The sequence below is a fragment of the Lasiosphaeria miniovina genome, assembly GCF_030549165.1.
Source record: "Lasiosphaeria miniovina strain SMH2392-1A chromosome Unknown B0T26scaffold_1, whole genome shotgun sequence".
NCBI classification, from domain to species: domain Eukaryota; kingdom Fungi; phylum Ascomycota; class Sordariomycetes; order Sordariales; family Lasiosphaeriaceae; genus Lasiosphaeria; species Lasiosphaeria miniovina.
In genome coordinates, this window is record NW_026848220.1 from 6833056 (window position 1) to 6858872 (window position 25817).

The 25817-nt window shown below is 54.5% G+C and overlaps 8 protein-coding genes across 8 annotated transcripts; 3 read left to right on the top strand and 5 right to left on the bottom strand.

Moving 5' to 3' along the window:
- Positions 1–791: 791 nt before the first annotated feature.
- B0T26DRAFT_633276 (uncharacterized protein) lies at positions 792–1430 on the bottom strand (the record flags this gene model as incomplete). Its single annotated transcript, XM_060436526.1, has 2 exons — positions 792–1055; positions 1131–1430. The coding sequence occupies 2 exons, from the start codon at positions 1428–1430 to the stop codon at positions 792–794; spliced, it is 564 nt and encodes a 187-aa protein (XP_060303813.1).
- A 526-nt stretch (positions 1431–1956) lies between these two features.
- On the bottom strand, positions 1957–5823 carry B0T26DRAFT_845527 (uncharacterized protein; the record flags this gene model as incomplete). The annotated part of the gene is made up of 2 exons (XM_060447590.1): positions 1957–3309; positions 3388–5823. 2 exons carry the CDS (start codon positions 5821–5823, stop codon positions 2320–2322), a joined length of 3426 nt encoding a protein of 1141 aa, XP_060303814.1. The 3' UTR covers positions 1957–2319.
- A 596-nt stretch (positions 5824–6419) lies between these two features.
- B0T26DRAFT_690152 (GNAT domain-containing protein) lies at positions 6420–8012 on the top strand. Its single transcript, XM_060441068.1, has one exon. It carries the CDS (start codon positions 6912–6914, stop codon positions 7653–7655), a length of 744 nt encoding a protein of 247 aa, XP_060303815.1. The 5' UTR covers positions 6420–6911; the 3' UTR covers positions 7656–8012.
- A 295-nt stretch (positions 8013–8307) lies between these two features.
- B0T26DRAFT_690157 (proteasome complex subunit Rpn13 ubiquitin receptor-domain-containing protein) lies at positions 8308–10725 on the bottom strand. The gene is made up of 4 exons (XM_060441069.1): positions 10225–10725; positions 10097–10166; positions 9514–10033; positions 8308–9270 (listed from the first exon to the last, which is right to left on the bottom strand). The coding sequence occupies exons 1-4, from the start codon at positions 10273–10275 to the stop codon at positions 8730–8732; spliced, it is 1182 nt and encodes a 393-aa protein (XP_060303816.1). The 5' UTR covers positions 10276–10725; the 3' UTR covers positions 8308–8729.
- Positions 10726–11274: 549 nt separating this feature from the next.
- On the top strand, positions 11275–12462 carry B0T26DRAFT_746782 (mannan polymerase complexes MNN9 subunit; the record flags this gene model as incomplete). Its single annotated transcript, XM_060444741.1, has 2 exons — positions 11275–12378; positions 12442–12462. 2 exons carry the CDS (start codon positions 11275–11277, stop codon positions 12460–12462), a joined length of 1125 nt encoding a protein of 374 aa, XP_060303817.1.
- A 1158-nt stretch (positions 12463–13620) lies between these two features.
- On the bottom strand, positions 13621–14200 carry B0T26DRAFT_635809 (ubiquitin-conjugating enzyme/RWD-like protein; the record flags this gene model as incomplete). Its single annotated transcript, XM_060436760.1, has 2 exons — positions 13621–13943; positions 14023–14200. 2 exons carry the CDS (start codon positions 14198–14200, stop codon positions 13621–13623), a joined length of 501 nt encoding a protein of 166 aa, XP_060303818.1.
- A 1275-nt stretch (positions 14201–15475) lies between these two features.
- Positions 15476–18340, bottom strand: B0T26DRAFT_737422 (uncharacterized protein; the record flags this gene model as incomplete). Its single annotated transcript, XM_060443444.1, has 2 exons — positions 15476–16078; positions 16220–18340. The coding sequence occupies 2 exons, from the start codon at positions 18338–18340 to the stop codon at positions 15476–15478; spliced, it is 2724 nt and encodes a 907-aa protein (XP_060303819.1).
- Positions 18341–24268: 5928 nt separating this feature from the next.
- Positions 24269–24925, top strand: B0T26DRAFT_746786 (uncharacterized protein; the record flags this gene model as incomplete). The annotated part of the gene is made up of 3 exons (XM_060444742.1): positions 24269–24356; positions 24420–24482; positions 24543–24925. 3 exons carry the CDS (start codon positions 24269–24271, stop codon positions 24923–24925), a joined length of 534 nt encoding a protein of 177 aa, XP_060303820.1.
- Between the last annotated feature and the right edge of the window lie 892 nt (positions 24926–25817).

Genomic DNA, 25817 nt, shown 5'->3' on the forward strand with positions numbered 1-25817 from the left:
CGTTATACTACACACCTTCTTTATATCCAATCTAGGGCGTACGGCTGGTTCATGCCCCTGTTCTGTCAAGACACTGGATCTTTCCCTCTCCTTCTCTCTCTTCTCTTTCCAGTGTCCTCTTTGCTTACCAACGTAAAAAAAAAAGTACACAATCTCCTGGCGGTTGGGTATTCATTGTTCAAGGACTCTTAGAGCACGCCCAGAGCACAACAAGAAGTTGAGATGGACAAGCAAACCGCCATCTAGGTCATTCACATATTTGTCCTGCACGTCAGCACACCACCCCCGGAAGGGGCCGCAATGGGACTATCAAGTCTGCAAACTGTGACATGTTAGCTTGAGCTGTTCCGAAAGCAATAGAGGGGATAAAAGGGCTTACCTGGACAAGGACATGGGCATGGCGCCGACGCGTCTTTTTGTTTTTCTTTCTCTTTGTATAAGAAGAGTTTCAGAACCATGACACATCGGCTACGTTGCTCCTTTTTCCCTTCTCTATTACCTCTCCCACTCGGAGGCCTTGCGCCACACCATATTCATTTTTGTGTGTCCGTCCGGCAGTTTTCCTCTGGACCCCCTCTCGCAATCTCTCCAGAAGCGTGCAAGAGTCTCTCTTCGCCTCTCTCACGCTTATCCAACTAGATAAGACAGACGTCCGTCTGCCCCGAGCTACACGGCTCTCTCTGCCGGTCAAGATTTCATCTCTACAACCGACTGACTGACTGGACAAGGGGGCGAGACGTAGCTCTCTCTTGTCTTCTCTTTCTTGGTCCAAGGGGAACAAGACAGCCTGCTCACAAAACTTCATCCTTGGCCCCTGCCGCGGCTCCAGCTCCGGGACTCCGACTCCGGCTGCGCCCGCTGCGCGCGCCGCGACTAGGACCGCTGCGGCCGCCGATGCCGCCTCCCCCGCGTGCGTTGTTAGCGCCCTTACCGGGCGGCGGCCGCACAAACGCAAAGTCGACCTGGATGGTCTGGTCGAGCAGTTTCGTGTCGTTGGCGCCGTCGATGGCGGCGCGCGCCTCCTCGAGCGTTGGATACTCGATCAGCGCATAGCCCTACATGGTGAATCAATAAGACGACTTCCATTGAAAGAAGACGGGAAATAGGAAAATGAGAAGAAAAAAACGCACCTTGACATAACCGCTCCGCCTGTCCAGGTTGAGATGCAGGTTCTTGATCTCGCCAAACTCGCCAAACTTGTCGTGGATGGCCTCCTCGTCCGCCTCCTCGTGCACGTTGGTGACGAGCACGATCCAGCCCTCGATGGACCGGACGGCCGTGGCCTTTGTGTGCGTCTGCATGTCGGCGATCTTAGCGCTGCTGTTGCTAGCGGCGTTGCCGAAGTTGTTGTCCACGGCGCCGGCCCCGCCGCTGACCAGGTTGCCGCCCTGGGGCGAGACCGGCTCGTCGACTTCCATTTCGTCGGCCATTATGATTTCTGAGGGTTACGTCTCTATTCGTCTTCAGAAACCCTAGCTCCCCTTTCCCGGTCGAAGGTCGTCGCTGCTGCTGCCGTTTCCCAGAGAAAATACGTAAACTCAGACGCGGACTCGACGACGGCTAGAATTTCTTGGTCGACAGGCAGCCTTGTGCTAGGGTCTCGACCCTGGGAGGAAGACGGGGCCAAAGAGGAAAATATCCGAGCTGAGTTATATCAAACGGAATGTGGCCGTTTCCTAATAATAAAAGCAGGGCAGGATTCTCGCGTCAATTGGGCACCAGCGGGTTGTCGGGAGCTGCCTGGTCCAATTATATATAGTTTGTCTGCAGTCGCGCGCGGTCAGGTCGGGTTCTCGAAGTTGAGTTCAGGCCGTCGCGGGGCTGCTGTTTGGCGCGCGAACCGAACGAGGGACGTGCATAACAGTACCGGGGTAATTAATTCCCCGAAGAAAGAGCGGCCATACACACTAAAAGACAGCGTCATGTCACTGGACATACGATATGCCTGACTGTCACGTTTGATCCATATATGGCATAGGTTGCTCAGAAAGACACAATTTCTTATGCACCCTCTCCAACGCCAAAAGCATCTAAGCTGCCTGTTCCGAGAACTGCTGCAATGGTCAAGAGATCATCTTCTCCCGCCGTCATCAGACATAGAATGCAATCTGCGTACTCCAACAGCGAGAGTCAAAGAGATACCTAATAAACAACAATGCCCAACCATGATTCCTAAAACGCCAGACCAGACCAGACCCCTCCAAAAATAAACACCATGATCCTTTTTCCTCAAGCATACACCAAACAAATGCCATCCAGTAACGGCCCAATACAGTCATTAGTTCACTCACACCTCTCCAAACACATTAGCCACTCAACTCAGTCAAACCCGTTCCACGAACCGTCCCTACTCTCGCCCGTGGCATCGACTCGGACGAGATTGCTCAGGACTGTGACGTCCAGCTCGTCGTCAGCCATGAGCTGACCAGCCTGCTTCTGGCCCTCGAGCACATCGTACAGCCTGTACAGCTGCCCGCTCTTCATCTCCACTTCGGCCTGCAATCTCTGGATCTCGGCCATGGTGCGCCTGCGCTCACGCTGACCAAGCGACTTGTCCAGGCTAAAGTAGGAATCATTCAGACGCTTGAGCTCCATCTGCAGGTGCTCGATTTCGTCCCGGGTTTCCTTGATCAGGATGGCGAGCGCCTCTCCCGGCGACGTCGCTGGCCGTATCGTGGGCTCGTCGTTCTTCCCGTCTGCCTCAGGCATGCGATCAGAGACAGGCACCGGCTTCCCAACACACACAGTCTTCTTGCCCTTCTTCACATCATCGATTGTTACCAAGACGACCTTGGTGGTCGTGGTGGTGCTGTGTTTCTCTCCATACGCGGCGATCCGGAGGCAGAGATTGCAGTTGTCTGACTTGTGCTTGCAGATGCCGTCGAGGACGCGCCGTGCTTCCTTGCTAAGAGTCGGGATCTCTTGTCTGACAGTGCTCTGCTTATCGCTGTGCAGGGTGATATCCGGCACAAAGAACGCAGACGTCATGTTCTGTCCCGTCATTGTCGGCTCCAGACCACCGTGGGTTGTATCCGAATTGCGTCGCAGCCGTGACTCGGGCCGTGTCGCTTTGCCAAGCACGTTGGACATGCTCTTGGCAGACCGGTGGCTCTGAGCAGTTAGGCCCGTGTGCTCAGATAGGTCGGTGTGGTGACTGACGATGCTCAAAGCCGACTTGACGCTGAAGCGGCCCGTGTCTTCGTCGAGTGCAAACTGACTCGACTTCTTAAGGATCCCAGCTGGCTGACCCTTGGGCTGGGTGCCGCCGGCTGCTCCGGGTGCTGGGATGCTCCCGTCAGACCGGCTCCTCTGCATTGCTGGTGCGGCAGCCGACAGTGAAGGCAAATCGTACTCGGTGATCTGGCCAGTGTTGCCCGAAGGTCCCACCTCTGTGTCGTCCTGCGGCTGGTTCTGGAGTTCTCGGTATGTCTGCTTCAGCTTGACAATCTCGCCGTCCATGATGCTGACAAAGTCCGATCCCTGCGTCAGATGGAGCTCCGGATCGTCTTCGACGTTTCCGGCGCTGCTCTTGCCCGTCAAGTCGCTTGCCGCATATCGACCGCCCGTGGCATCCTCAGGTTCGACGATGCGCGTGACCTTGGTGGGTTTCCCCAAAATGTCGCGCTCAGTTATCTCGGTAATCCTGTTCGTGAGCTGCTTGACTTTTTGGATAGCTGCCTCACGACGGTCGAGTTTCAGACGGAGCGTTGCCTCCTTTTGCTTGAATTCTTCCTCCAGCCGGACGCAGTCTTCGGTGTTGTCGTTGAGCGTCCTGAGATACTCGGTGTTGTTTTTGGTGATGAGCTGGTTTAATCGGATTACCTTATGTCGATCGTCAATCCACTGGCCTCTCATCTCCTCGTACTCATCACGAAGTCGCTGGTTTTCTTCGATAAGCTTCTCCTTTTCGGCTGCAAGCTCGAGGTTCTGCTCTTTCAGAACGCGGATCCGACCCTCTTTGGCGCTGATGGATCCCTCTTGCTCCTGCAAGCCGCCTGTCTGCTGCTGCAACAAGGTCTTGAGACGCTCTATCTCAGCCTCAAGCTTGGAATTCAGCTCAATTATAGCCGTGTCAGTAGTCAGGCCTTGGATGTTGTCGATCATTTTATCGCGGCTGCTGATGCCCTTCTTGAGATCGGCAATGTGCAGATCGCGAGCAGAAACTTGCGCCTGCAGTCTCTTGTTCTCCTTGAAGTACGTGTCGTTGTTACGCTCCATGCTTGCGTGGTCTTGGGCAATGAGCCTCTTGTCTTCTTTGGCAGCCTCGTACAGCTTGCGAACCGATGCAAGCTCATCGCGAGCTGCGGCAAGCTCTTTGTGCAGAGTGGCAAACTCTCGGCGAAGCTCGTCGTACCGCGCCGTGATGTTCTTGTTGTTCTGAAGAGCAGTGTCGTGCTGCTGTTTCAAATTCTTGTTGGCAGCCGTCAGAGTGGCGTTCTCCCTCTCCAATGCTTCCTTCTCGTGGCGGAATTGCAGGGTAGACTCCAGGTCCTTTTGAGTACCCTCAAGTTCAGACTGCAGTTTCTGGGCCCGCTCACGGGCCACTGCCGCCTGGTGCAATGCTTCATCGCGCTCTGCTGCGAGCGCCGAGCTGTGGATGTCGTGAACGCCGACCTGTCTGCTGGCGTGATCAAGACGGTCTTGCAACTGCGCAATGTGGTCTTCTAGTTCTTGATTGAGCGCTTCACCGCGCTTGTTGAATGACCCATCCGAGTCAGAGGAGCCAATGGCGCTGTCGGACCGCTTCCGAAGCTTGAACGTCTTGAGTTCTGACTGGAGCTGGTTGACTTCGCGCTGGAGCTTCTCGGCCTCGCGCTGAAGCATGGCATCATGATCGTGGAGCTCGCGGACTTCCTCCTGGAGCTTATCCATGGAGACGAAGATCAACTCGTCTTCCTCGGGAATGTCAACGCCATTGACGGCGCCATGGTCCTCGGGCTTGCCAAGCTGGACACCGGGCTTTCCCTGCTTGACAAAGAGGGGAACACCATTTCTCATAGTGCTAAACTTGAGAGTGCCAGACGTCCAGTCGGGGAGGTGCCGGAACGCTGGGAGGAAGAAAGAGCGTCCGGTGGGGCTGATGCCGCTCTTGTCGGCAGTGATGGTTGGTGGCTGTAGATGCATGACGTCCCTGGGCGGGGACTGCTTGACCGTCATGTCGCGGTAGCTTCCTTGGCTCCTTGTGGTTTGCTTCTCGGTGCGAATCTTGGACACTATCTCCTGGAGCGAGCGCTTGGGCGGCTCGGGCGAGGAGACGAGGGCGTCGTTATGGGCGCTTGAGAAGCGAGAACGACGAGAGCCGATGGCAGGCCGGTTGGGGGTGCGGGAGAGGACAGTGGAGCAGTCAGACTCGTTCTCGACACGGGGCTGCATGTCAGCCGTGTGACGCCTCCGCTTCTTCAGGTCCAGCCCGTCCTCGAACGTGTTGTCCTGGGTGTGCTCAGCCGGCGGGGGGACGTTCTCTTTGCCCTCGTCAATTACGATTGCGGGCGTGGTCAAAGCGAGAGCTGCCGTGTTGATGCTTTGGGAAAAGGTGAATGTGTCCTTGCCCACCAGGCCGCTCCATTCCGGAAAGGCACGTGCAATGGCCGACGTGTTGAGCACCGTGGTCTGGCGGGGGCCGAAGCGGCCAGACCGGGCAGTGTTCCGCTTGGGCAAGCTTTGGTCGTCGCTGAATTTGCGGGTGCCCTCGCCGTCGGGGGTGAATGAGAAAGTGGACAAGTTGCGCGTGAGCTCTTCGTCAGTGGTGCTGACCGTGTCATGGGAGCCGGTCGAGGACGGGGGAGAGCTGAAGGGGTTGTGTCGGAGACGGTGGTCGTACATCTCCTTCTTGAGCCTAGAGATATGCTTGGGGTTGGTCTGGTGAATATTGCCTGTATTGCTATTGACGTCCATGGCGAACTGCTGCTGGGGCGCGCGTCGACCGTCGGCCGTCGAGCGCGCAAGGAAGGGAGCAGGGAAGCAGCACCAAGAAGCTGAGGTGGGTTGGCTGCGACCGACGACAATTGACGAAAGCAGCGCGTCGCGGGTCTGCAAACAAAACAACAAAGATGGAGAAAGAGCTCTGCGCAATTCGGCTGGTCGTTAGGCGGATTGCATGCTGAGTCCGAGTCAAATTCCTCGAGTGCTGCGTGGGCAATGGGAAGCCGCGGGTGAGCTGTGCGATTCTGCCACAGATTTGCAGATGCAAGATGGGGAAGACGCGATCCAGAGAATGGAAGTCCATTCCTTTGGTTTGTTTACAGTACGGGGGTACTTCGAGGGGTGGGTTTCGGCTTTAGTGGGGCAGAACAGCCCGAGCGTGGGGCTGTTGGAGAGCTTCTGATTGGGAGCCCAGGGGCCACGGCCCACCACCAGCCGTTTTGTTTATCGAGATTCAGGGCCGCACGTGTGCAGAGGTATGCTGATAGCTTTTTTGTTCAAACAACACCACAGACAGACACAGACAACCGTGAACATGACTTGATTCGCTCCCGAGGCTACCTATTTGATTAAACTATCTGCAAGATGCCGAGAATATGGAAAGGCACACTGAACTCGAGGCAGAATCGGAACTTTACATTGTTGGACTCCGCTGCAAGTGTAAGTAAGCATGGGTGCTAGTTTTGCCCGAAGTGGAAGCTGGAACGGGGTATTGACCCGACTCCAGCCTCGAGAAGCATCATGACTCACCGCCGCAAGGCGTCGTGGATGGCGACATTGAACCTGCAAGTCCGTTCCATAAAAGCACGTATACGGTAGACAGATCGTATAGACGTGTATTTGCAAAACAAGAGCTTTAAAGTGAGAGCGACAAGCCATTTCCCTCATTTCGTTCGACTCGCGGCCTCTTTCACACTCTTGCCGTCTTATCCATCGCCAGCGAGAAACAGTGATTTCCTATAGACACATTACATAAACCTGTATACATCATGGAGTTGCAAGGCGAGCCAGGGCCCAACGAGGCCGACTTGGTGCTCGTCCGAACCACGCTGCCCCGGCTCCCGCTGCCGCCCAACGCCGACCGGGCCGCCATCGCCACGGACCGCCTCATCCTGCGGCCGCTCAGCCCTGACGATCTGGACGCCATGCACGTCTTGCGCACGCAGCCCGAGGTCATGGCGTGGACTTCGGCCAACCGCATCGACCGCGACGTCGCCGAGACCCAGGAGCGCTTGGATCCGTTCCTGCCGCCCAACGACTCGAAAACCTACAACTTTGCCATCTGCCTGCGCGCCACGGGCGAGCTAATCGGCGTCGGCGGCTGCCACAAGCTCGAAAACGCCTTTGGGTGGCCCGAGATTGGCTACATGTTCCGCCGCGAGCACTGGGGCAAGGGCCTGGCGACCGAGTTCCTCAACGCCTTTCTCGGCGCGTGGAGAGCCCTGCCGCGGGAAGAGGCCACGATCCGGGTCGACCAGCGGTCGACGGTGACGACAGCTGCGGGTGGTAGTAGCAATGCTGCGAGCTCCTCTTCCGGCGCCAAACTGCAGCAGGTTGAGGAACAGATCTTCGCCATCACGACGCAAAAAAACGTGCGCAGCCAGAACGTTATGAAGAAGGCCGGCGCAGAGCACTTGCTCACTTGGAAAGCGCGCGAAATTTACGACGAAAACATCCTTGTCCTCTTGCCTACCTGTCGCTTTTTCCCCGGCAGGATTGTTTCGCCGCAATGAATGGTTGGTTGTTTGTCGAGTTGCTTACTCTCTCACGCTTGGGAAAAGGGTCTAAGATAGGTAGTGTTGATATGTGCGTTTTTGTGTCGACAGCCTTGCTCTAACCGTAAGGCAGATATTGTTGCGGTGATCTTTCCTCCCTTCTTCCCTATGCATTATCACCTCAGGTAGCCAATGCACTTTAATAGGTAGATATCAGAGTAAACATCCAAGAAGAAATAAATTAGTGGCTATCATTCCCCGCCGTGTTTCTTTGTGTCTTCCGATATCTTACCTCCCCATATGCGTCTCATGTCCGTGTATCCTTAGCAGATCTCCATAGGCGACGAGACATCTGACGTCAATATTCATTCTCGTCTTATATTTATTTCATCTACTCAAGGAGGCACTTCCACACTTGGATCTATCGCCAAAGTGAAATGGCTTGTACCCATCACAACGCACAGACTAAACTGGGTACAGGAATTTACCGCGGTACAGCAAGAAGTCAAACAATCGAACAGCACCGATGTACTTATTCTCGTCTTATGCATTATTTCGTCTACTTCAATAAGACTTGCTGCATTAAGGAGGGACTTCCACAGTTAGATTTGTCACAAAGGTGAAATGGCTCATACCCATCACCACGTACACATTAAAGGTTGACACAGGCATTTGCCGCGGTACAGCAAAAAGTCAAACAACTGAACGGCACTGCCAAAAACTGAGGTGGCATGCTATATAAAGCGAGGAAACACCCCATCGACATCGTGATGTTCCCTGATATCACGGTCTTAATATGACATTACTAGGCTAGGACTCGAAGAGTAAGAGTTGCCAGTGAATAAGCACTAAAGTTTTTATCAGAGCTGTCCACCCAGGTGACCAAAGACGCATCAAAATGAAGTATTCGGCTATGCACCTGTATTCCGTCTCCCCTTTTCCAGGCCTAGAACTAATTACCTATCTACTCCCATATGGGCAGCTCCAAGATGGACAGCCGATATAGCGGTGTTTGATAATCTAGTTAGGCGGACCGGCGGCCTAAGTATAGGGCCACCGACTTAAGGTACCCGTACCCTAGACATAAGTAGACTACTGCTTCTGAACCGTCCTCTTCACGCCATTAACAAAAGCCTCCACGGCGTCTCCGCCTCCCAAGGGCACCGCGCCGCCACGAACAAGGCCCCCGTTGGCGACAGCGATGCCAAGAGCCTCTGAGATGCTCGGCAGACCCCCGTCCCTGAGCGCCATCGTCAGGCTCGTCAGACTTTGCGTGAACTGCGGGCTACGGAGGACCTTCTTCAGCAGCGTGCGCTTTTGACCCGAACTCATGGCCTCTCGGGCCGACTTCACGGATTCCGCGCTAGGCTCGGCGTCGGCGGCGTCGCCCGTGCCGCCCTGCTTGGCGAGAACAAGCACGGCCGGCGGAAGGAATGCCAGGAGGTTGTCGACATACTCGTCACTCGCCGCGTCCAGCATCGGGATAGCGACAGTTGTGTCGAGCAGGTCGTTGAGGAGAGGATATGCCTTGCCTTGGGCTTGGCTTTGGCCTTGGCCTTTGGCGCCTAGGCCCGGCGTTCCCTTGAGAGACTCTAGGAAGCTCCGGACGACAGCAGCAGCATCGGAGCTCGCCCTGTTTGGATAGGTTAGCATAGTCGCATGCACGCATTGATAGTCCACAAAGAAACCGTGGAAAAGACCAAATCTGGCATTTTTCGCTGCCGGCTGCTTGTGCAGCGCAAAGTCTAGGAAGCATGATGTACTATCCTCGAGCCTTCTTCTTTTCTGCGGCAAAGACCAGCTCGTATGCCCCCCGAGAGAAACCCTCTATAGACCAGACAGACAGACAGACCCGTGTGGTTAGGGAATGACCTACGCTCTTGCCCCGTCCGCCCCTCCTTCTCGGGCGTCCTCGCCTTCGTTCCGGAAATCTCCGCCAGTGGCGCCGGCGCCGGCACCTCCCGTGCCGCCTTCGTGGTGATCGCTGGGGTCGCCGTGGCCCTCGACGTCCTCCATCGTCTCATCGTCGTCGGCGTCGCGCCGGTTGTCACCGTCATCGTTGCTTTCGCCGCGCACCGAGGCAAGCTCCCGGGTCACGTTCACTTCATCGCCCTGTAGCAGACTGTCGACAATCTCGCCGATTTTAAGATCCCGCGGACTAAACCAGGCGGGGTCGCCGTGGATGCCCTGCGGCTTCGACTGTAACCAGAACAGATGTCTCTGCGACGATGACGTAAACTTGAGGACGAAGATGCGACCATTGGTCTTGGAAGAGGGCTCGGCCGGGTTTCGAGTGTTGTAGGTCACAAAATGGCCATCCGTAGGGACCATGACTAGGTCAAGCTCCGGCTGATCCAGCGGCACATCTCTCGCTCGCCAACAGAAGTGAATCAGCTCTGCTTCGTGTTAGCCGCGCGCATCGAGTAAAGGAACGCTCCAAGGGCAGGGCTCGGCTATACCATCTTCGTTGTATAGGTAGACGTAGCCGGGCTTGGGGTCAGGCTTGATCTTGTAAGGCTTTGAGGATTGCTAGCTTGCGGGTTAGCTCTGGCTGGGGAAGATGGGGTGGACGGGAGATGCAACGAACATCGACATCGCAGATGCCCGCCTTGAACGTGATGATTGGTACTATCGACATGGCTGCTCCTTGTGCAAGACTTCGTGCTTCTGTAAAAGTCCCACCAAGTTCCACAGATTCGGGCTCGAATCTATACCGTGGTAGTAAATGCGGTTTAAAAGAGGGCGCGGAGTGATGATGCGCGCTTGTGAAGCTCCTGATTAAAGTTGGGGTTGTGGAATGCTGCTGAGTGCTGACCAGGCTAGGTCGCTAGGCTGCAGTTGACGTTGTTAGGTGCCCCATGTGGCAGCGCAGCTAGCTGTGGCTCAGCTTGGGGCAGTTGGGGAGCTAGCACCACCGTGCCTGGCCTGGCCTGCAAGAATTGCCGACAAAGGCCCTGGGATGCTGCTCCATGCCTTACCTAAGGTTGCTGACAGCGACGCCTGCAGTGGGCGAATCGACGGACAATAGAAGGAACAATGCTGACCCGGGCCGTCTTGCACTCTTTCAGGTGACCTGCGTTGGAACGCTTGTGTGCCTGAAGACGGGCCCCCTGTTGGGGCGATCAAGGGGCACTTGTATGTACTCCGTACTCCAGTAAATACTGGGGTCCATTGGGGGCGTTGTTTCACACCATCGCCTCAGCGGTCAGCCCGCCCGTCAGTCAATGATGCGCTAAACCCGATTGCATGTTCTACTAGGCTGTCCTTCCAGCAGCTCGGTTTTCTTTCTTGGAATTCGGTCGTCAACGCCGCAATTGGCGAGCAACCAGCCAAACGACCACACAAACAGCCGCAATCGCAGCATACAAGCCCTGGTTCAGCCCACGGCAGCATAGAGGCAGAAACGGCAACCGTGGCTTAAGGTGCCGGCTCCCGAATCTCGACCGCATCTCCGGGCTCTCGACAACTTCTGTCGACGTGTGCCTGTCGGTACCCAGCTCTTGCGCCATTCGTCGTCCCGCACTTTGCTGTATTGGGTCCACGGGCGGAGTCTCGATGTGAGAAAGCGAAGACGACAACACAGCAGTTCGGCCCTCTCTATGTGTCCGATTCTCTGAGCCTACACACAGACGATCCCATGGCGCGCCCCATGGGGCCACTTCGTCTGAAGAAGACGAGCCCGTTGACTGTGGTCGTCGGTGTGGCTCTTTGCATCTTCATTCTATACTTTTTAATAGGCTCCTCGGCGCCCGACTTCTCTCCTTCTCGCAAAGCCGCTGCCGCATCACATCCCCTCTCGCCGCCGACCTCGCCGTTTCGGAAGTCGTCGGCATCAGGGGGGAAGAAGCCTAAGCCGCCCCCCGTCACCCACTACAACCTCAACAACGTCACCATAACCCCCAATCCCATCGAAAACCGAGAGAATGTCTTGATTTTGACACCCATGGCTCGCTTCTACCAGGGCTACTGGGACAACCTCCTCAAGCTGTCGTATCCGCATGAGCTGATCACGCTCGGCTTCATTTTGCCAAAGAACAAGGAGGGCAACGCGGCGACGACAGAACTCCAGAAGCAAATCACCAAAACACAAAAGTATAGCCTGGAAAAGGACAGATTCAAGAGCATCATTATATTGCGACAAGACTTTGAGCCGCCCCTTTCGTCGCAGGACGAGGGTGAGCGCCACAAGATGCAGAACCAGAAAGCGCGCCGATCCGCCATGGCCAAGGCTCGCAACTCGCTGCTCTTCACTACGCTAGGTCCCGCGACATCGTGGGTGCTTTGGTTGGATGGCGACATCATCGAAACGCCTCCCACTCTTATCCAGGACCTGGCGATGCACGACAAGCCTTTAATCACGCCGAACTGTTTCCAGCGTTTCTACAATCCTCAGAAAAAGGCCATGGACGAGAGGCCGTACGACTTCAACAACTGGGTGGATAGCCCACAGGCGAAAGAGTTGGCATCCAAGATGGGCCCGGACGATATCCTGTTGGAGGGTTATGCCGATATGGCCACCTACCGATTGCTGATGGCCAAAGTATTTGACGAAAAGTCGGATCGGCATGAGGAAATTCCGCTGGATGGTGTCGGGGGCACAGCCTTGCTAGTGAAGGCTGACGTGCACCGGGACGGCGCTATGTTTCCCCCTTTCCCCTTCTACCACTTAATCGAGACAGAAGGCTTCGCAAAGATGGCCAGGAGATTAGGCTGGCAAGCGACGGGGCTGCCAAATTATAAGGTGCGTGTCCCACACACTAGAGGGCTGCGGGTAGCCGAGCATGTTGTACTGACGCAAAAACAGGTGTATCACTATAACGAATGAAACGTTGCGAAGAAACGGTCCTCGCTGACTTTCCGGGCCGGTCGACTGGTTGTGGCGGCTTCAGCATTCTGATGCCCCCCCAGGCTTGGTCCCGGGGGACGTGCCTTTCACCCCTGAGGACCACAGGCAGGAAATTTGGCGGTCAGTGGCTGGGTTATTATGATTTAGGGGGGAGGGGGAAGCATAAGGGCTCGACCTCGCCTTTGTGTTGTGATTATTACAGGCCATGGTTTTTCGGCGTTCTTGTCAGGCATGCTCACTCAAACCCCCTTCGTTAAGGTCGAAAAAAGATCTATTGGGCTATACAGGTGGTGGAGGAAGGAACATTGTTGTATTTTTTTTTAAATGTCAGGCCCCCAAAGAATACGGCTTTGACACCAATCTTTAGACAGCTTTTGGCGGCAGTGTACGATTTTAAAACGTATCGCTAATAAGAGAGAAAGTTTCTAAAAAGATCCAAAAGGAATCAAAGAGGTTGGGTTGTGCCGCAAGAACATGTTTCATCCTCGTGCAAACCCGGAACATGCGAGAATGCCACCCGAGATTCCTTGCAGTCGGCCCCGCCAATAGCGACAATACTTCAAGAGTTGCAAGCTGAACAACTCGCGCCGGTCTGCTTCTCCCCCATTGGCACCTGTTTAGGCGTCAGATGGTGTGCAGGCTAGAGATATGAACCAGACCATGACGCAGTGCTTTACTTACTTCTATCTGTTTGTTTGTGGCGGCAAGGGCTGTAAGTTCCTATTAAAATAAAATAAAATTCCATATGCGCTCGCGAGTAGGTAGGGAACTATCTGGATGAGGCATGTATGTATGGCAATATGGTAGGTAAAGCCCACGATAATAACTCGCTCACCCTTTTACAAGTATTATTACCCGTCCTCCCAAAACCTTATCGAAAGCATCCATATCAATCTAGCTCGCTCGCTTGTTCACCCCGCATCGAGTTCCGCCGTCATATGTGAGAGTGATAATGAAGATATGTTTAGGAGATTTGATCTGATATCGTCCGTCCGTCCATCCTCATCCTTAGGGTATTAGTCCGTTCTCCTCTATTTTTCCGGCTGTCTCTCTTGGAGCAATCACTCTCTCGTCCCTTTCCGCCCCTGTCGCCCAGTTTATTTAATCCGTTTGTCGCAAACCTGTCAGGGAATGTTCCTACTCCCCCGTAAACCTCTCCTCGTCGACCCACAGCTCGACGAGGTGGCGGGCGCCCAGGGCGTCGCCGGCGCGGAGCAGCGCGGCCACGTCGACGTTGAGCGGACTGTCGACAGCCGGGTTGGCGAGCAGCATGCGCACGGCGCGCACACACTCTAGCACGCTGTAGGCCGGGGTCCAGGCGTCCTTGAGCAGGTCGAGGCAGATCTCGCCCGTCTGCAGGGCTACGTTGGCGTGCACAATGGGCGTGGCGAAGACGATCTTGGGCGGCTGCAGCGGGTACGTGGGCGGGATCGTGATGCGCAGCAGCCAGCGGCCGTCTGCTCGGTACAAAACCAAGTCAGCGATATGTCTTGTCTGTCTGTGCATGTGTACAATGCGCCGGAGGCGTCTTTCACGTACCCTCGTATCCTCCGCCAATGCCCCTCCCGTTGATCACCGCTTCCCAGCCCAGCAGCTCATCGTCGGCGACGGGGCCGAGGCGCTCGATGCCCTTTTCGTCGGCAGCCTCGACCTTGGTCCAGGTGTCGAGTTCCTTGAGGAGGCGGCGTGAGGCGTTGCGTGAAGACGAAGAGGACATCACCAGGTACCTCCCTCGCTCTTCTTCTTCTTGGCCTAGCTCGCCTTTTTGTTGAAGAAGACGAAGCTTTACTGAGGCAAGCTTTTATTATTTGATCGTTCAGTTGAAGTCGTCGTTTTATAGAAGAGAAAGTGGCTCTTGAGCTAGGTGCGACCGGTTAGCATTGACTGATTGTCGTCTGATCTCGAATTGTAGGTAAGGTCAGGCCGTTGCTTTTTTTGGCCCATAGATGTCCAATCCCATGCCGCCGCATAGCCCGAGATCGCTTGTTCCCACCCGCGAAGCTTGTCTACAGTGCATTGAAGCTGCTGAAAAAGCCGGGGTACATCCAGTCTCAGCACGCTCAGCTGGAGCTCACCCGCTGTGGGCCTGTGGAGAGAGGAATCATTAGCCGAGGCCGCAGATGGCTTCCCCGGATTCCAGGATCCCCATTTCAATGCCGAAAGAATGGAGATCGTCTGGAAGACGGTACATATGAACTTGTCAAGAGGTGTCAAAAGGTGAACCAGTCAGAATAGAGCATTATGAGATGCACTGAGCAGCGCAATCCCCATGTTGCAACGTTAGTTAGGCAGGCAATTCTTGTTAATTACTATCTAGTTTTCCACCTATAGCCTGCCCGTGTTTAGAAGTCGAGCTGTCTCGACCTGAGGCCAGTATCTAGTGAGGCCCCAAGAGGGCACATTAGATGCTCAATGCCGTTGTTGGGAGCTATGCATGGTCCCGGGATCCCTTCCCAGTGGCCTGGTATGACCCATGTACAATGATATGTTCGGCGAAACAGAGAATCATCGCCCACCTGCCAACCATATGTCCTTGTCTCCATGACAGACTTTTGCCACTTTGCACCAGCTGTCATCAGATCTCTACCTCCCCACCCAGTGTCGCCAAACTATATTGCTCATGCTATCGTCAAAAACGCCATCGAGTTCCGTATTATAACCCCATCCCTTAGATAATTCTACACGAGTCTCCTTGGTCCGCGGCACAGTGACAAAAAGTGCGGGGGAAGTCACTCGCCTTCCCCTTCCATGCGAGCGGTCCAAACAAGATGACTTCGCTCCCCAAAGGCACAGTTGCTAGAGATACGACCGGCTCTGGTGTTGTGCGGACTGAACACGTATGCACGTGGCAGTACAACGCTTGATCGAGTCTGTGGAGAGGTTTGTGTTCCGATTCCGGCTGTAAACCCCTATTTCTCCAAGGCAAATGGATTTCGTTAGGTATTCACTCCTAGTCTAGGCGAAGACCCGGACAAGAACTTTCCCGGACAACTCAGGTTGTAGTCTCCTTTGATTTCCAGAATTGCACCATCCGGCTCAGACGTTTGGTCTTGCTGACTTTGGCCTTCTTCTCCGTGTCGCTGTCCATCGTTACTTCTATAGACAGTTTGCTCCGTTCTCCATGCGAGCTGCTGATGAGGCGACTCAAACTCGCGAGACTCGACCGCCGTCGGCCAAAAGCAGTCGACGTGAATGATGCGGGTCTCGGCTGATCACTCAACGGAGGGTGCCTGGCTTGCGGGTTGTGGCCGAAAATGCTCTCCCGCGTCATTGTCGAATTGCTGCTAGTCAGTGACGGAATATCGTCTACAGATATCCGCACCTCGGGGCCGGGTTCTCCCATCAGAAGCGAGTGGAAATTGTCCTCTGTAATCGACGAGGGGGCCGTCGAGATACGATGGGCATCATACGATATTGGCGACCTGGGCGACGGGAAAGCCGACGACTGCGTCATGGAATATGGGCTGATAGGCGCCAACGATGATACAGGCAAGTTGAGAGGGCTGACCTCCATTGGAGTTAAAACTTTGGGCCGGAGGGCATGCCGAGGAGAAGGCGTTGCCGAGTTGGAGTTGTAGCCATCATTGTCCGGAAGCTGTTCAAGGCTTTCGTCGACGACGACATCATCATGAAGCGAATCAGTCGAGCCTCTTGAGCCAGTACGTACACTCGCTAGTTGTTTCTCGATCTCGCTCAACCCGCTACGTTTTGTGGTGACCTCCAGCGGTGCAGCGACGCGATTAGCGTGGGGTAGAGGGCTATGGGCCTCCATATCTGACGAATCAACGGCATCGTCTTCAGCAGCTACAATGATCTGGGGCTCTTCGACAACTAGTGTATCGGCAATGGGTGTTGAGTGGCCACTCGACTCTTTGGAAGAGGCTCCTTCGTCTTCTTCATCCTCTTCAAAGACGTCGGCCATGGTAGAGCTGCTGCCGAAGCGGGGAAATCCGAATCTCCCGCTGTCAAAAGGAACCATCTCTGGAGCGCTCTCAGCCCGCCGGTGGTGATAATGCATGCCGGGACCACTGAACCGACTCATCCCGGCGGCACTGTGCAGCTGCTTCTTGATCAGACCTCCCGCCTTTTGTGCGGCTTCCCACTCTGGATTCCTTGGCAGTGGTGTATTGAAGGGGCCCAGTGCTGCATCCAGATCGATCATCGGATACGAAGTCTCTTCATCTTCATCTTCATCAGAAAACGAGTCGCGTCGAGGTGAGCCCCCTGACACACTGTCTTCCTGTTCGGATAGCCCAGTGATCGTTACTATTGGCATGACCGGCTCCGGAAACATTTCCATGGCTTCATCGGCGCAACCTTCCCCATCTACATCCCGAAGTGGCGGGGGTGTCGGAGTTCTCCGCTTTTGTTTGCCGTACCGTTGCTTTGACTTTCGGGATAAAATGGACCCTGCCCAAGTCTTCACCTTCTTCTGTTTCTTGCTCCGCTTTTTCCCAGCAGGCTTCTGCTCGGCTGCTTCGTCTTCAGCATCCTTAAGAAAAGCATCCGGGATCTTTTCAGCAGACGAACAAGTCGAGTTTGCTTGCTTTGGGTGGGAATCCGATGGGCAAGGGCTAATAGGTGGCGATCGAGATGGTGACCCTGCCACAAAAGGGTCGAGACCGAAGAACGTCCACTTCTTGCCAGATTTTGTCGGGCTCGGCGTAGTTGGACTCACTGGAGACGGAGGTGGCAGCGAGCCTAAGAACGGAATTGAACCTCTTCTTCTCGGAGATCTGGCTGCCTGCTCCTGTTCTTGATCTTGGGCCTGGGAATTTTCTGTACGCTCAAGAATAGCACCCGCTGTGCTGGGTCTGGTCTCGTTCATCCTGCGCGTCGAGCTGAATCCCATGGTCGGAGTCAAATCGCGATCGACATTCGTCACAGATATGACAGACGAGATGCTGCCGGAACCAGAGTGCCCAGGCCGAGCGGTGGCTGTGCTCGAGGCATCACTCGAAACCAAAGATAACGGTCTCGGAATGAATTCAAGTGTATCTGAAAAGCCGACTCTGTTACGGGCAGCAGGTTTCGGCTGTTGCTCCGGCTGAACAGCGGGAACCGGTGTATCATCACTGCCGCTTGCGTCCATAACTATATGAAAAGCTGGCTCCGACTCGGAAGGACTCTGCTTGAGTCCAGGAAAGTCAGGGCCGGTCGGCCTGTCGGTAACGGCTGGGCTGGAGGGTGCACTGTTTCCCCTCAAATTTTGCTGTGGGAGAGGAAGAATGATTGACGAAAGGTCGTGGCTGGAAATAGCCGCAGACCTGCGATGAGCGTGTCCCCTCCTGCGGGCAGGGGGTTTGGTCGGTTCAAGTAGAGGCGAAGCCATGCCGCTCTCAGACTTGGTGGGACTTGTGCTCAACACGGTTATTGCCTCCCCATCACGAATGCTCCCTCCAACAAATTCACTTCCTCCTCTTCGGTGACCGTGGGCCGTAGGCCGAGCCGGCATAGCTCGAGGAGAAGTTGGGGCCGAGGGGGATTGAGGCGGGCTAAGGAACAAACTTTCGGCCGCGGGTGCGGGGGCAAAGTTTGCTCCAGGGTTGAAAGAGAAAATAGGAAGAGCCGGCGATTTTGATCTCGAATCTTCCATGTCAGATAATGTAGAATTCGGCTGTCGGGGCTCAATTGCCGACATTGGTCGCCTGCCCGTGGCCCGGGAAAATGAAGAGGGCGCCGAAGAAGACGATGGCCGCGCCGGAAACACGAATGGGGGATTCGGTAGAGGCGCCTGTGATCTTGGCGACGTCGGTGAACTTGACAGAGGCGTCATTTGGGAAGCCATGCTGTCCATGCTCGCTGGAACAACGAGACGAGTCTCGACAATCCTGTCTGGCCCAACTGTGGCCGCCATCTTTCCAAGCCGCACCGCGGCACCAGGAGCGATGAACGACTCAGTTCGAAATGGCTGGCATCGATTGCTGAGAAGTTGGATTTCGTGACAGGTGGATGTCAGTCGATTCGGCTGTTTCAAGGCCGAGAAGGTGCTGGCGTGATATGACCGGGCCCGATGATTAATTGATTAAAGACGATTGTTACCGAACCTGGGATTCTGGCCCGGTCAGCGACGAGACACAGCCAAATTTCGCAAGCGTAAGTGGCGCACGATCTGCTACAAAAGGTAAAAAAGGAATGTCGGTGGTGTCGAGCACGTTGCCGTGGCAGAGAAGTAGAAAATACCGTCGTCGTCACAAACTCACCATAGACGAGCAGAAGAGACGGAGTGCAGCGACCAAAAGCACGGCGATAACAAGTACCTAGACAGTAACGCTTTTGCTCGACGAATCCAAGGCGGAAATGTATCAAAGGAGTGGACGGTCAAAACCAGGGCAAATCTCTCGAGACTTGCTGCTGGGATCGAGCCAAGCAGGCTGAGGTTGTCGACAGATTGGCGACGGTGTGTGGTGAAGGAGGAGGATACGGAAGGGTGCGAGGTGAGCGCGGAACACCACAGCCAGAGAAAAACCAGGAGTGGGGGCGCTCGCTGGGACGGCAAGCACAATTGTCAGCAGTGGGCGGGCCTGGACTTGCACTGTGTGCGTCTCGGTAGGAGTGGGTCAAGGAGATAATGACCACTCCAGGGCTCCCAAAGAAGAAGCAGCCAAGGCGGTGCCTGGCTTGACTCAGAACTGTCAAGTCCGCTCCACTTCAGGGCAGCACTCCAGCAATCTGTTTGTCTCGCAGCAGCCAATTGCTTACCAGCCTGGCCCAGCTTTTGCTGGTCCCGGTCCCTCGTGCGGATTCCCGGTTGGCTTTTGGCCGCGCCGCGGGAAGAAGGGAGAAGCCGACAATTTCTTGCTGACAGCGATGTCCTTTCCTGCCCGCCCTCCAATATACCTCGGCGGTCTATCTGCGCAATTCCTCAATAACTAACCTAGGTACCCTTTCGCCGAATAGCCGCAGACAAAGTACTATTTATGTTTAAGAAGAGGGGTTTCGAGGTCTCGACTAACCCATTCCATGGCCGATACGACTTGCAGTTGCAGCGAAGGGGGGATCGCGCACAACATCACATTGTCACCCGCATGCGCGCACGCCTCTTCAGGAGCACGTATCCAGATCAACGAGATTGGGTTACTGAGATGCTGCCAAGGAGCACCCGAAAAGCAGAGGGTCGTCATACGCACAGCGAGGGCACCTAGCAACTGGGCGCTCAGAGTGCCCAATCAAGCATTTCTTGCTCCCTAGCCTCGCCGAGTTTTGGGCAGCTCGGCTCAGCAGCGAGCATTCCATCCAGGGGTCGATCAATTCTCCAATTTTTGTTTCCCAAGGCAAACGACAACCGCTGCGGGGATGACGGGAGAGGTGGCCAGCTGCCCTCAGCTGGACGGGAATTGAGAATTACCCATGGGGCGGCGGGTCCTTAAGGGATGGCATTGCACCCTACAGAGTATAGGTACAATTTCATATTGACAATGACCTTATTATTACCTGCCTTAGACGGGGGATTACGCGACGGCCCTGCGCCTCGACAATCGATGTCGCGTCGAGTGCTCCGTACCCCGCCATGCTTTCCAATACGGGTCTCCCTTAGAGGTGACCAGTCCGACTCCGTTGGACTTGGAGCGGGTTCGTCCCAAAATCCATTAATTGCCTTTGGCTGTGCTCGTGCTAGCTCGAGGTCGATTGATTGAGATTTGAAGAGGGGGAATACGGAGTGCACCAGCCTCAACCTAAAAAGGCTTAGTTCTCTCCACAGCGCCGCAAACAATTTCACTTATTACGAGGCGTACCCTCGTAGTACGTCGCCTTGAGACGCCTTCACTATGATGAATAGCGTTAATTCGGAGGGTCAGGGGAGCGGGCTTTCGTGTTTTCAATTACACGAGTGGGGACACATATATCTTCCCCTCAGGCCTTTTGAGCTAAACTCTCCCGGGATGTCCGCGAGTGGGCCAAGCTGATACTGGGTCCCGGGACCCTTGCCTCAGGGACCAGGGACTACCCATCTCACAAGGAGCCAACGGGCCAAATCCTGGACGCACTGTGCTCACTATTTTTCTTGCATAATACATACATTATGCTTGGCTCAATCCGGCTACACCAGTCCGGGGGCGGTGAGGGGGGCCAAAAGGGCCAAAAGCCCAAAAGCCCGAAAGCCCAGAGGATCGGACGACGGTGAAGTCCAGTTGTGATCGGCATCGCCAACCACATGGCCGAGCGAGTGCTTTGGTCGCTCTCGGTTGGGGCGTCATCCCGAGTCAGGATCTTGCGCCGTCTCATAGCCTAGATAGGTGATAATTACCTCCCGTCTCTCGGGGCTCCTTCTGTGCCCCTTTTCAACGACCTCCCTCCTCGCCCGGCTCTGGGGCCCGGATTCGAGCTCGCCTCGGTCGCCGCCTAAGGGCAGCAGCCGGCGACTGGCCCGCGCAAGAAACCAAACAGACCGACAGGTCATTATTGTCGCAAACGAGTAGGAGGACACCAAAAGACGCGGAATGCCGACTCAACATCCCAGCCGCCCCGGCACTGCACTGCGCCGCGCAAACTCGTCGGCCATTCGCGGCAGCGTTCTGGATAACTAGTGTTTTTGTTGTTGACAAAAGGCTTTGGTTGCAAACTTTCTCCCTGGAGCCTGCAGCACACCGATGCAAGGCCTTATCCTTAGGCCTGCCCCGTCGTCCACTGTGAGTCCAGAACGCACCCACACTCCAGGGTGCACGGACAATTCTGCATGACGCACACCACGCACATTCAGCCGGAGTCGGAAGAGAAAAGCACGAAGAGTTCAAGGGGCAAACTCTCGCATCACTAGCTTTCACTGGGCTTGGGTTGGACGCACCGCACTGCTGCTACTGCTGCTGCCAAGGCTTTTTCTCCTGTGAGGTGATCGATCGCCAGGAAAAAAACTTTAGCACCATCGTGACAGCCGGCTCCATCCCCCATCCAATGGATGTTGGCTGGCTACCCAAAAGGTTCCAGTTGCTCCGAAGACCTCGATTGGCCGCACCGCCTATCTTTTGCAGGTCAGGATCCCTCCGGAAGGCGCGCTGGAACACAGTGCCGTATGCAAGTGCCAGACTCTGGCTGACTTCCTCGATGCACGCAACACCCGCCATCTGCAAGATAAGAAGAGTTGTGTCGGTCTAGGAGCCGCCCCAAAGCCAAAGAGCGGGTGGGGGCGGCATGTAGGTTTCGACGCACGTTGCCGGGTCCTGAGTCTTTGACACTCTGCTTCTCTCCCTACCAGGTTACATATCGATTTACTCCGTAACGTATTCAGTATGGAATACTGGACCTCCCAAACTCCCTCCCTATATCGGCAATCTGACTGCGCTGTAATGAATGCCTGGACATTGAAGACGTGTTCATTTCGTTGTTCCGTATTGGGCTGCTGAGATGCAATTTCGGCGGTTCTGGCGCCTGATTTGACGCCAGCCGTTTCCCGCTTCCACGCGAGATTGGGGCGCGAAAGTACCACCATCTGACGTCTTGCATCTGACAATCTGACTTTATTACGCCCGGCTCTGTCTGTCTGGATTCGGCAATGTTAAAAAAACCGAGGCACGCATCATTTCTTAAGAGGCGTGCTGAATCACCGCCGAGTATGATGACTACATTCTCCTCATCTTGAAGCCTCAATTGGCAGTTCAAGTCCATCCATACCGAGTACAACGCTCTTCAATCGGTTGCAGTTGCAAATAGGGGGGAAGGGCGCTCTACAATCCGCCATGTTGAAAGAAAACCACTTTACGCGCTCACCTCGCACGCTTTGGCCTCTCCAGCATACCAACAACAGCAGCATGTCTCCACCTCGCCAACAACTGACAGCAACGTCACAGCGTGGACCCTATCCTTAGTGCTTAGGTAAGTACCGACTCTGTAAAACTTGAAGTGTAGCGTCTGTCTGTCAGAAAATAAAATTCCTTCTCTTTAATTGAGGGATTGAACTCTCTCAAAACTGACGACATTCATCTCCGGCGTAAGATTAAACCGAGCAGCCAGAGTTATGCGCGCCTTGTTCCCAAGCGCGCATATCCCTTCATCGTCTAGGTTACGGTCCTACCTACTCAGTACCTATATATTGCATCTTGTATAGGCAATGTTAGCTGCGGCCATTAGAGAGTCTCATTCCTCCCCCCACACTTTTCCCTGCATTCAGCCACATGTGAGAAAAATTGATCAGGGACTCTGGAACCCCATAACAGTTCCGCGCTAATTAGATTATGCCGCCCTTTTGAGTCCCTTTTTTATTTTTTTCGTTGGACATGGTTGTATTGTGATTATTGCTTCCGTTGACTTTGAAACTTTGTGTGTGCTGAGCGGATTTCTGTGCGACGATATGACGCGCGCTACATGATATCAACATTGCATCCTCTCGGCCACACACCTGTGTCCTGCCTGCTACCACTTCAGCCTGACGTGGGGAGTGTATCCGTGAGCGCTTGTGCTTTGTTCTTGTGTAAAGGGTCAATCACATCACGCGAGACTTTGACTAGAAATAGGGAGGTCCTGGTTGGCGACCAAGCGAGTATTAAACGAGTGTTTGTGTCTCCTTGAAATAGACTATGGTAATTTTGCTATTAGGGATAGTAGCTGATGACGGCGCGTCTTGTTCCGGCCGAATTTTTGACCTCCTCAAAGATTCAATTCTGCAATTAACGAACGGTGTTCGGGGGGGGCGCAATAAGATAATTGGCGGTCTAGACTCATTAGACGGATAAAGAAGCCTCCCAAACTTGAAAATGTCACGCTTCTGCATATTGATTAGTCTCAACACCTATCCGTTGTCTTCGTATACCCTTTTATTCCCCCCCGAGGCCTAGAAACCCGTCTTGATGCACGTGGACCATGTATTTATTTCTATCTGGTAGTTTCGAACGGAGCCAGCTGTTTTCAGGACGAATCTATATTAATTCGTACTCTCTCTCGACATGATGAATTACAGAAAGACGAAAAGAGAACCTAGGAATCTGACAGACAAAGGAATAAGGGGGGCGTTCCAGACGTACAAAAGGACAAAATGAAAGGAGTAATTCAAATACAGAACTGGAGAGAGAATTGTGTGTGGATTGATTGTGCTTTTCCGGTTGTCAGTGTCATGGTCGAAGGGGAAAGGAGTACTTATAGGATAATCATCATGGTTGATAAAAGGTCAAGACACAACCAACTCAGTGGACGATGCCTCAGAGGGCCGGCTTCAGAGAGTCTCGTCAGCCAGCCGCTAGCTGCTCTGCTCTGCTCTGGTTTCGACATGAAATCAACACGGCCACGACACCAGAAGAATCAGCCCATACAAGCCGGGGCATGAGACAGGCGGGGTGATGACCACGCATACGGCGAGACCCGAAGAAGGCTGGTTGGCGGCCAAGTAAATGCTCCCAAATGTTGGGATACAAGTTACAACACTCGATACTCGAGGCCATTTTTGGCACCTAACAAGCGCTCCGGGCGCTGCGGCTTGGAAAACCAGCTCTGCCGCCCACCTCCTCCCCCACGAGGAACCCGCGGTCTCTGACAATAACACACGGCCCACGTATTGACGAACAATTTGGGGAGCAAAGGCTTGCCGTCGGGGGTTTGAAAACCAACAGATGGCGGCGCAACCAGGCATGACTATCATCTTGGTTTGATTTACACGTACCAGGTCACCGATAATAATGAATAGCCCGGAGGCACCATTCAGGGCACGTGGTGCGAGCGGGACAAAGTTATCCGCGCGGGATATTCGGAACAAGTAGTACTGCCCACCGTTTTGGTCCTTTGTCCTTCCAGGCCATCTGCCCATCCACAACACGCCCACCCATCCCCCAACCTGTCTCTTTTCATGCCTAACCAATCAATGGCGAGTTCGGAATCAAACAAGCCAAAGCTGCCCACATGGCTCCAGCTACAGATTGCGGCCAACTCCATCTTCCGGAGGTCGCGCAGTCAGAAAACGGAGAAGGTGGTTATCCTGCCTCTCAACAACCGCGTGGTTTAACACAATGTAGCGGCCAACGAGATTGCGGCCATGAGGTTTGTACGCAATAACACCACCATCCCCGTGCCCCGGCGTAGCTCTTTCTCTCTCTCTTTCCGGAACTCTCTCTCCGGAACTCAGTTGACGAGAACAGTTGTGGATGTAGACCTGGACAAGATGCTCCACACGCTGAGCGACGAGAACATTGCGACCATCGCGGAGGAACTAGCCGGCTACGTCACGCAGCTACAGCAGTTGGACACGGACAAGGACGTGGCCTCGGACGGCAAGATCACGGGCATCATCGACTGGCAGTTTGCCGGCTGGTACCCCCAGTACTGGGAATACGTCAAGCTCCAGACAACCTTGCACACGTCAAACTCACCCAGCACGGTCAAGTGGCTGCGGGCCGTCAACAAGGCGTTCCAGAAGTACGAGCTCGAGGCCGAAGCTTCAAAGAGAATTTTTGAAAGGGGGGGGATCAGTCCCGACGGTGAACGTGATAGCCGTGCGAAGATGCTCAGTAGACTGAAATAGAGCTGGCTCTTTGCCCTTTCTCTCTTTTGTTTTCACTAAGTAAGGTACTTGTCATGTTTTAGAATAAGGTAGTTGCAATAGACTCAATCAAAGGCCGCCCAACATAACACTGCCATCACAGCGAACCTGCTCCATTCCGCCCATGTCTGCATGTGCATCGCCAGGTAGTTAATAATAGCAATAAACATACCAGCAACCACCACCCGACCACATTCCCACCCTCTCCTTTCCGACAGACGGCAGTTGGTTTGGGTTGTCAACTTGTCACCAAAACCACACATAGCCACACAGCCACGCTGTCATCTCTCGGCGGCAAAGGGGGGGCGCTGTTGGCTCATGCCCCAGGCAGGCAGGGCCACGGGAAGGCTGAGCTGACAGCTTGCCAGATTCGGAACACACAAAACCTAAAACTGGGCCGTCAGCACCAGCGAAGAGCTCTGCAAGGGACAGCAGCAAAAAAAAAAGGCACATGAGGAAAGGGATTGGACGCGCGGCAGCGGCAGGCAGGGACGCCGCCACCACCAACCAACTAAACAGCAACAACATCAAGAGCCTCAAAACGTTGTGCGAGGTCGTAACTTTGGGATGGCAAAGAGGCAATGCAATTAAGCTCAGCGGCTCAAAAACGATGTTGGTTTGAGAAGTAAAGGAAGATGTCCTGGTTGGTACGTACTAGAGAAGTTTAGAAGGAAAAGCAAGAAACACCACCAACTTCATCCCCCTTGAGCCCAAAAAAAACACAGTTTGCCCTTCCTGCAATTGCAACTGCAACTGCAAACTCAGTTCCTGACTGAACGAATAGACGAAGCAAAAGAAAGTTCCCGCCCGCCCGTGAAATATTTCATCCTACATACCTACCTAGCTTCCTTCCTTCGCTGCTGACCGCTTGCCT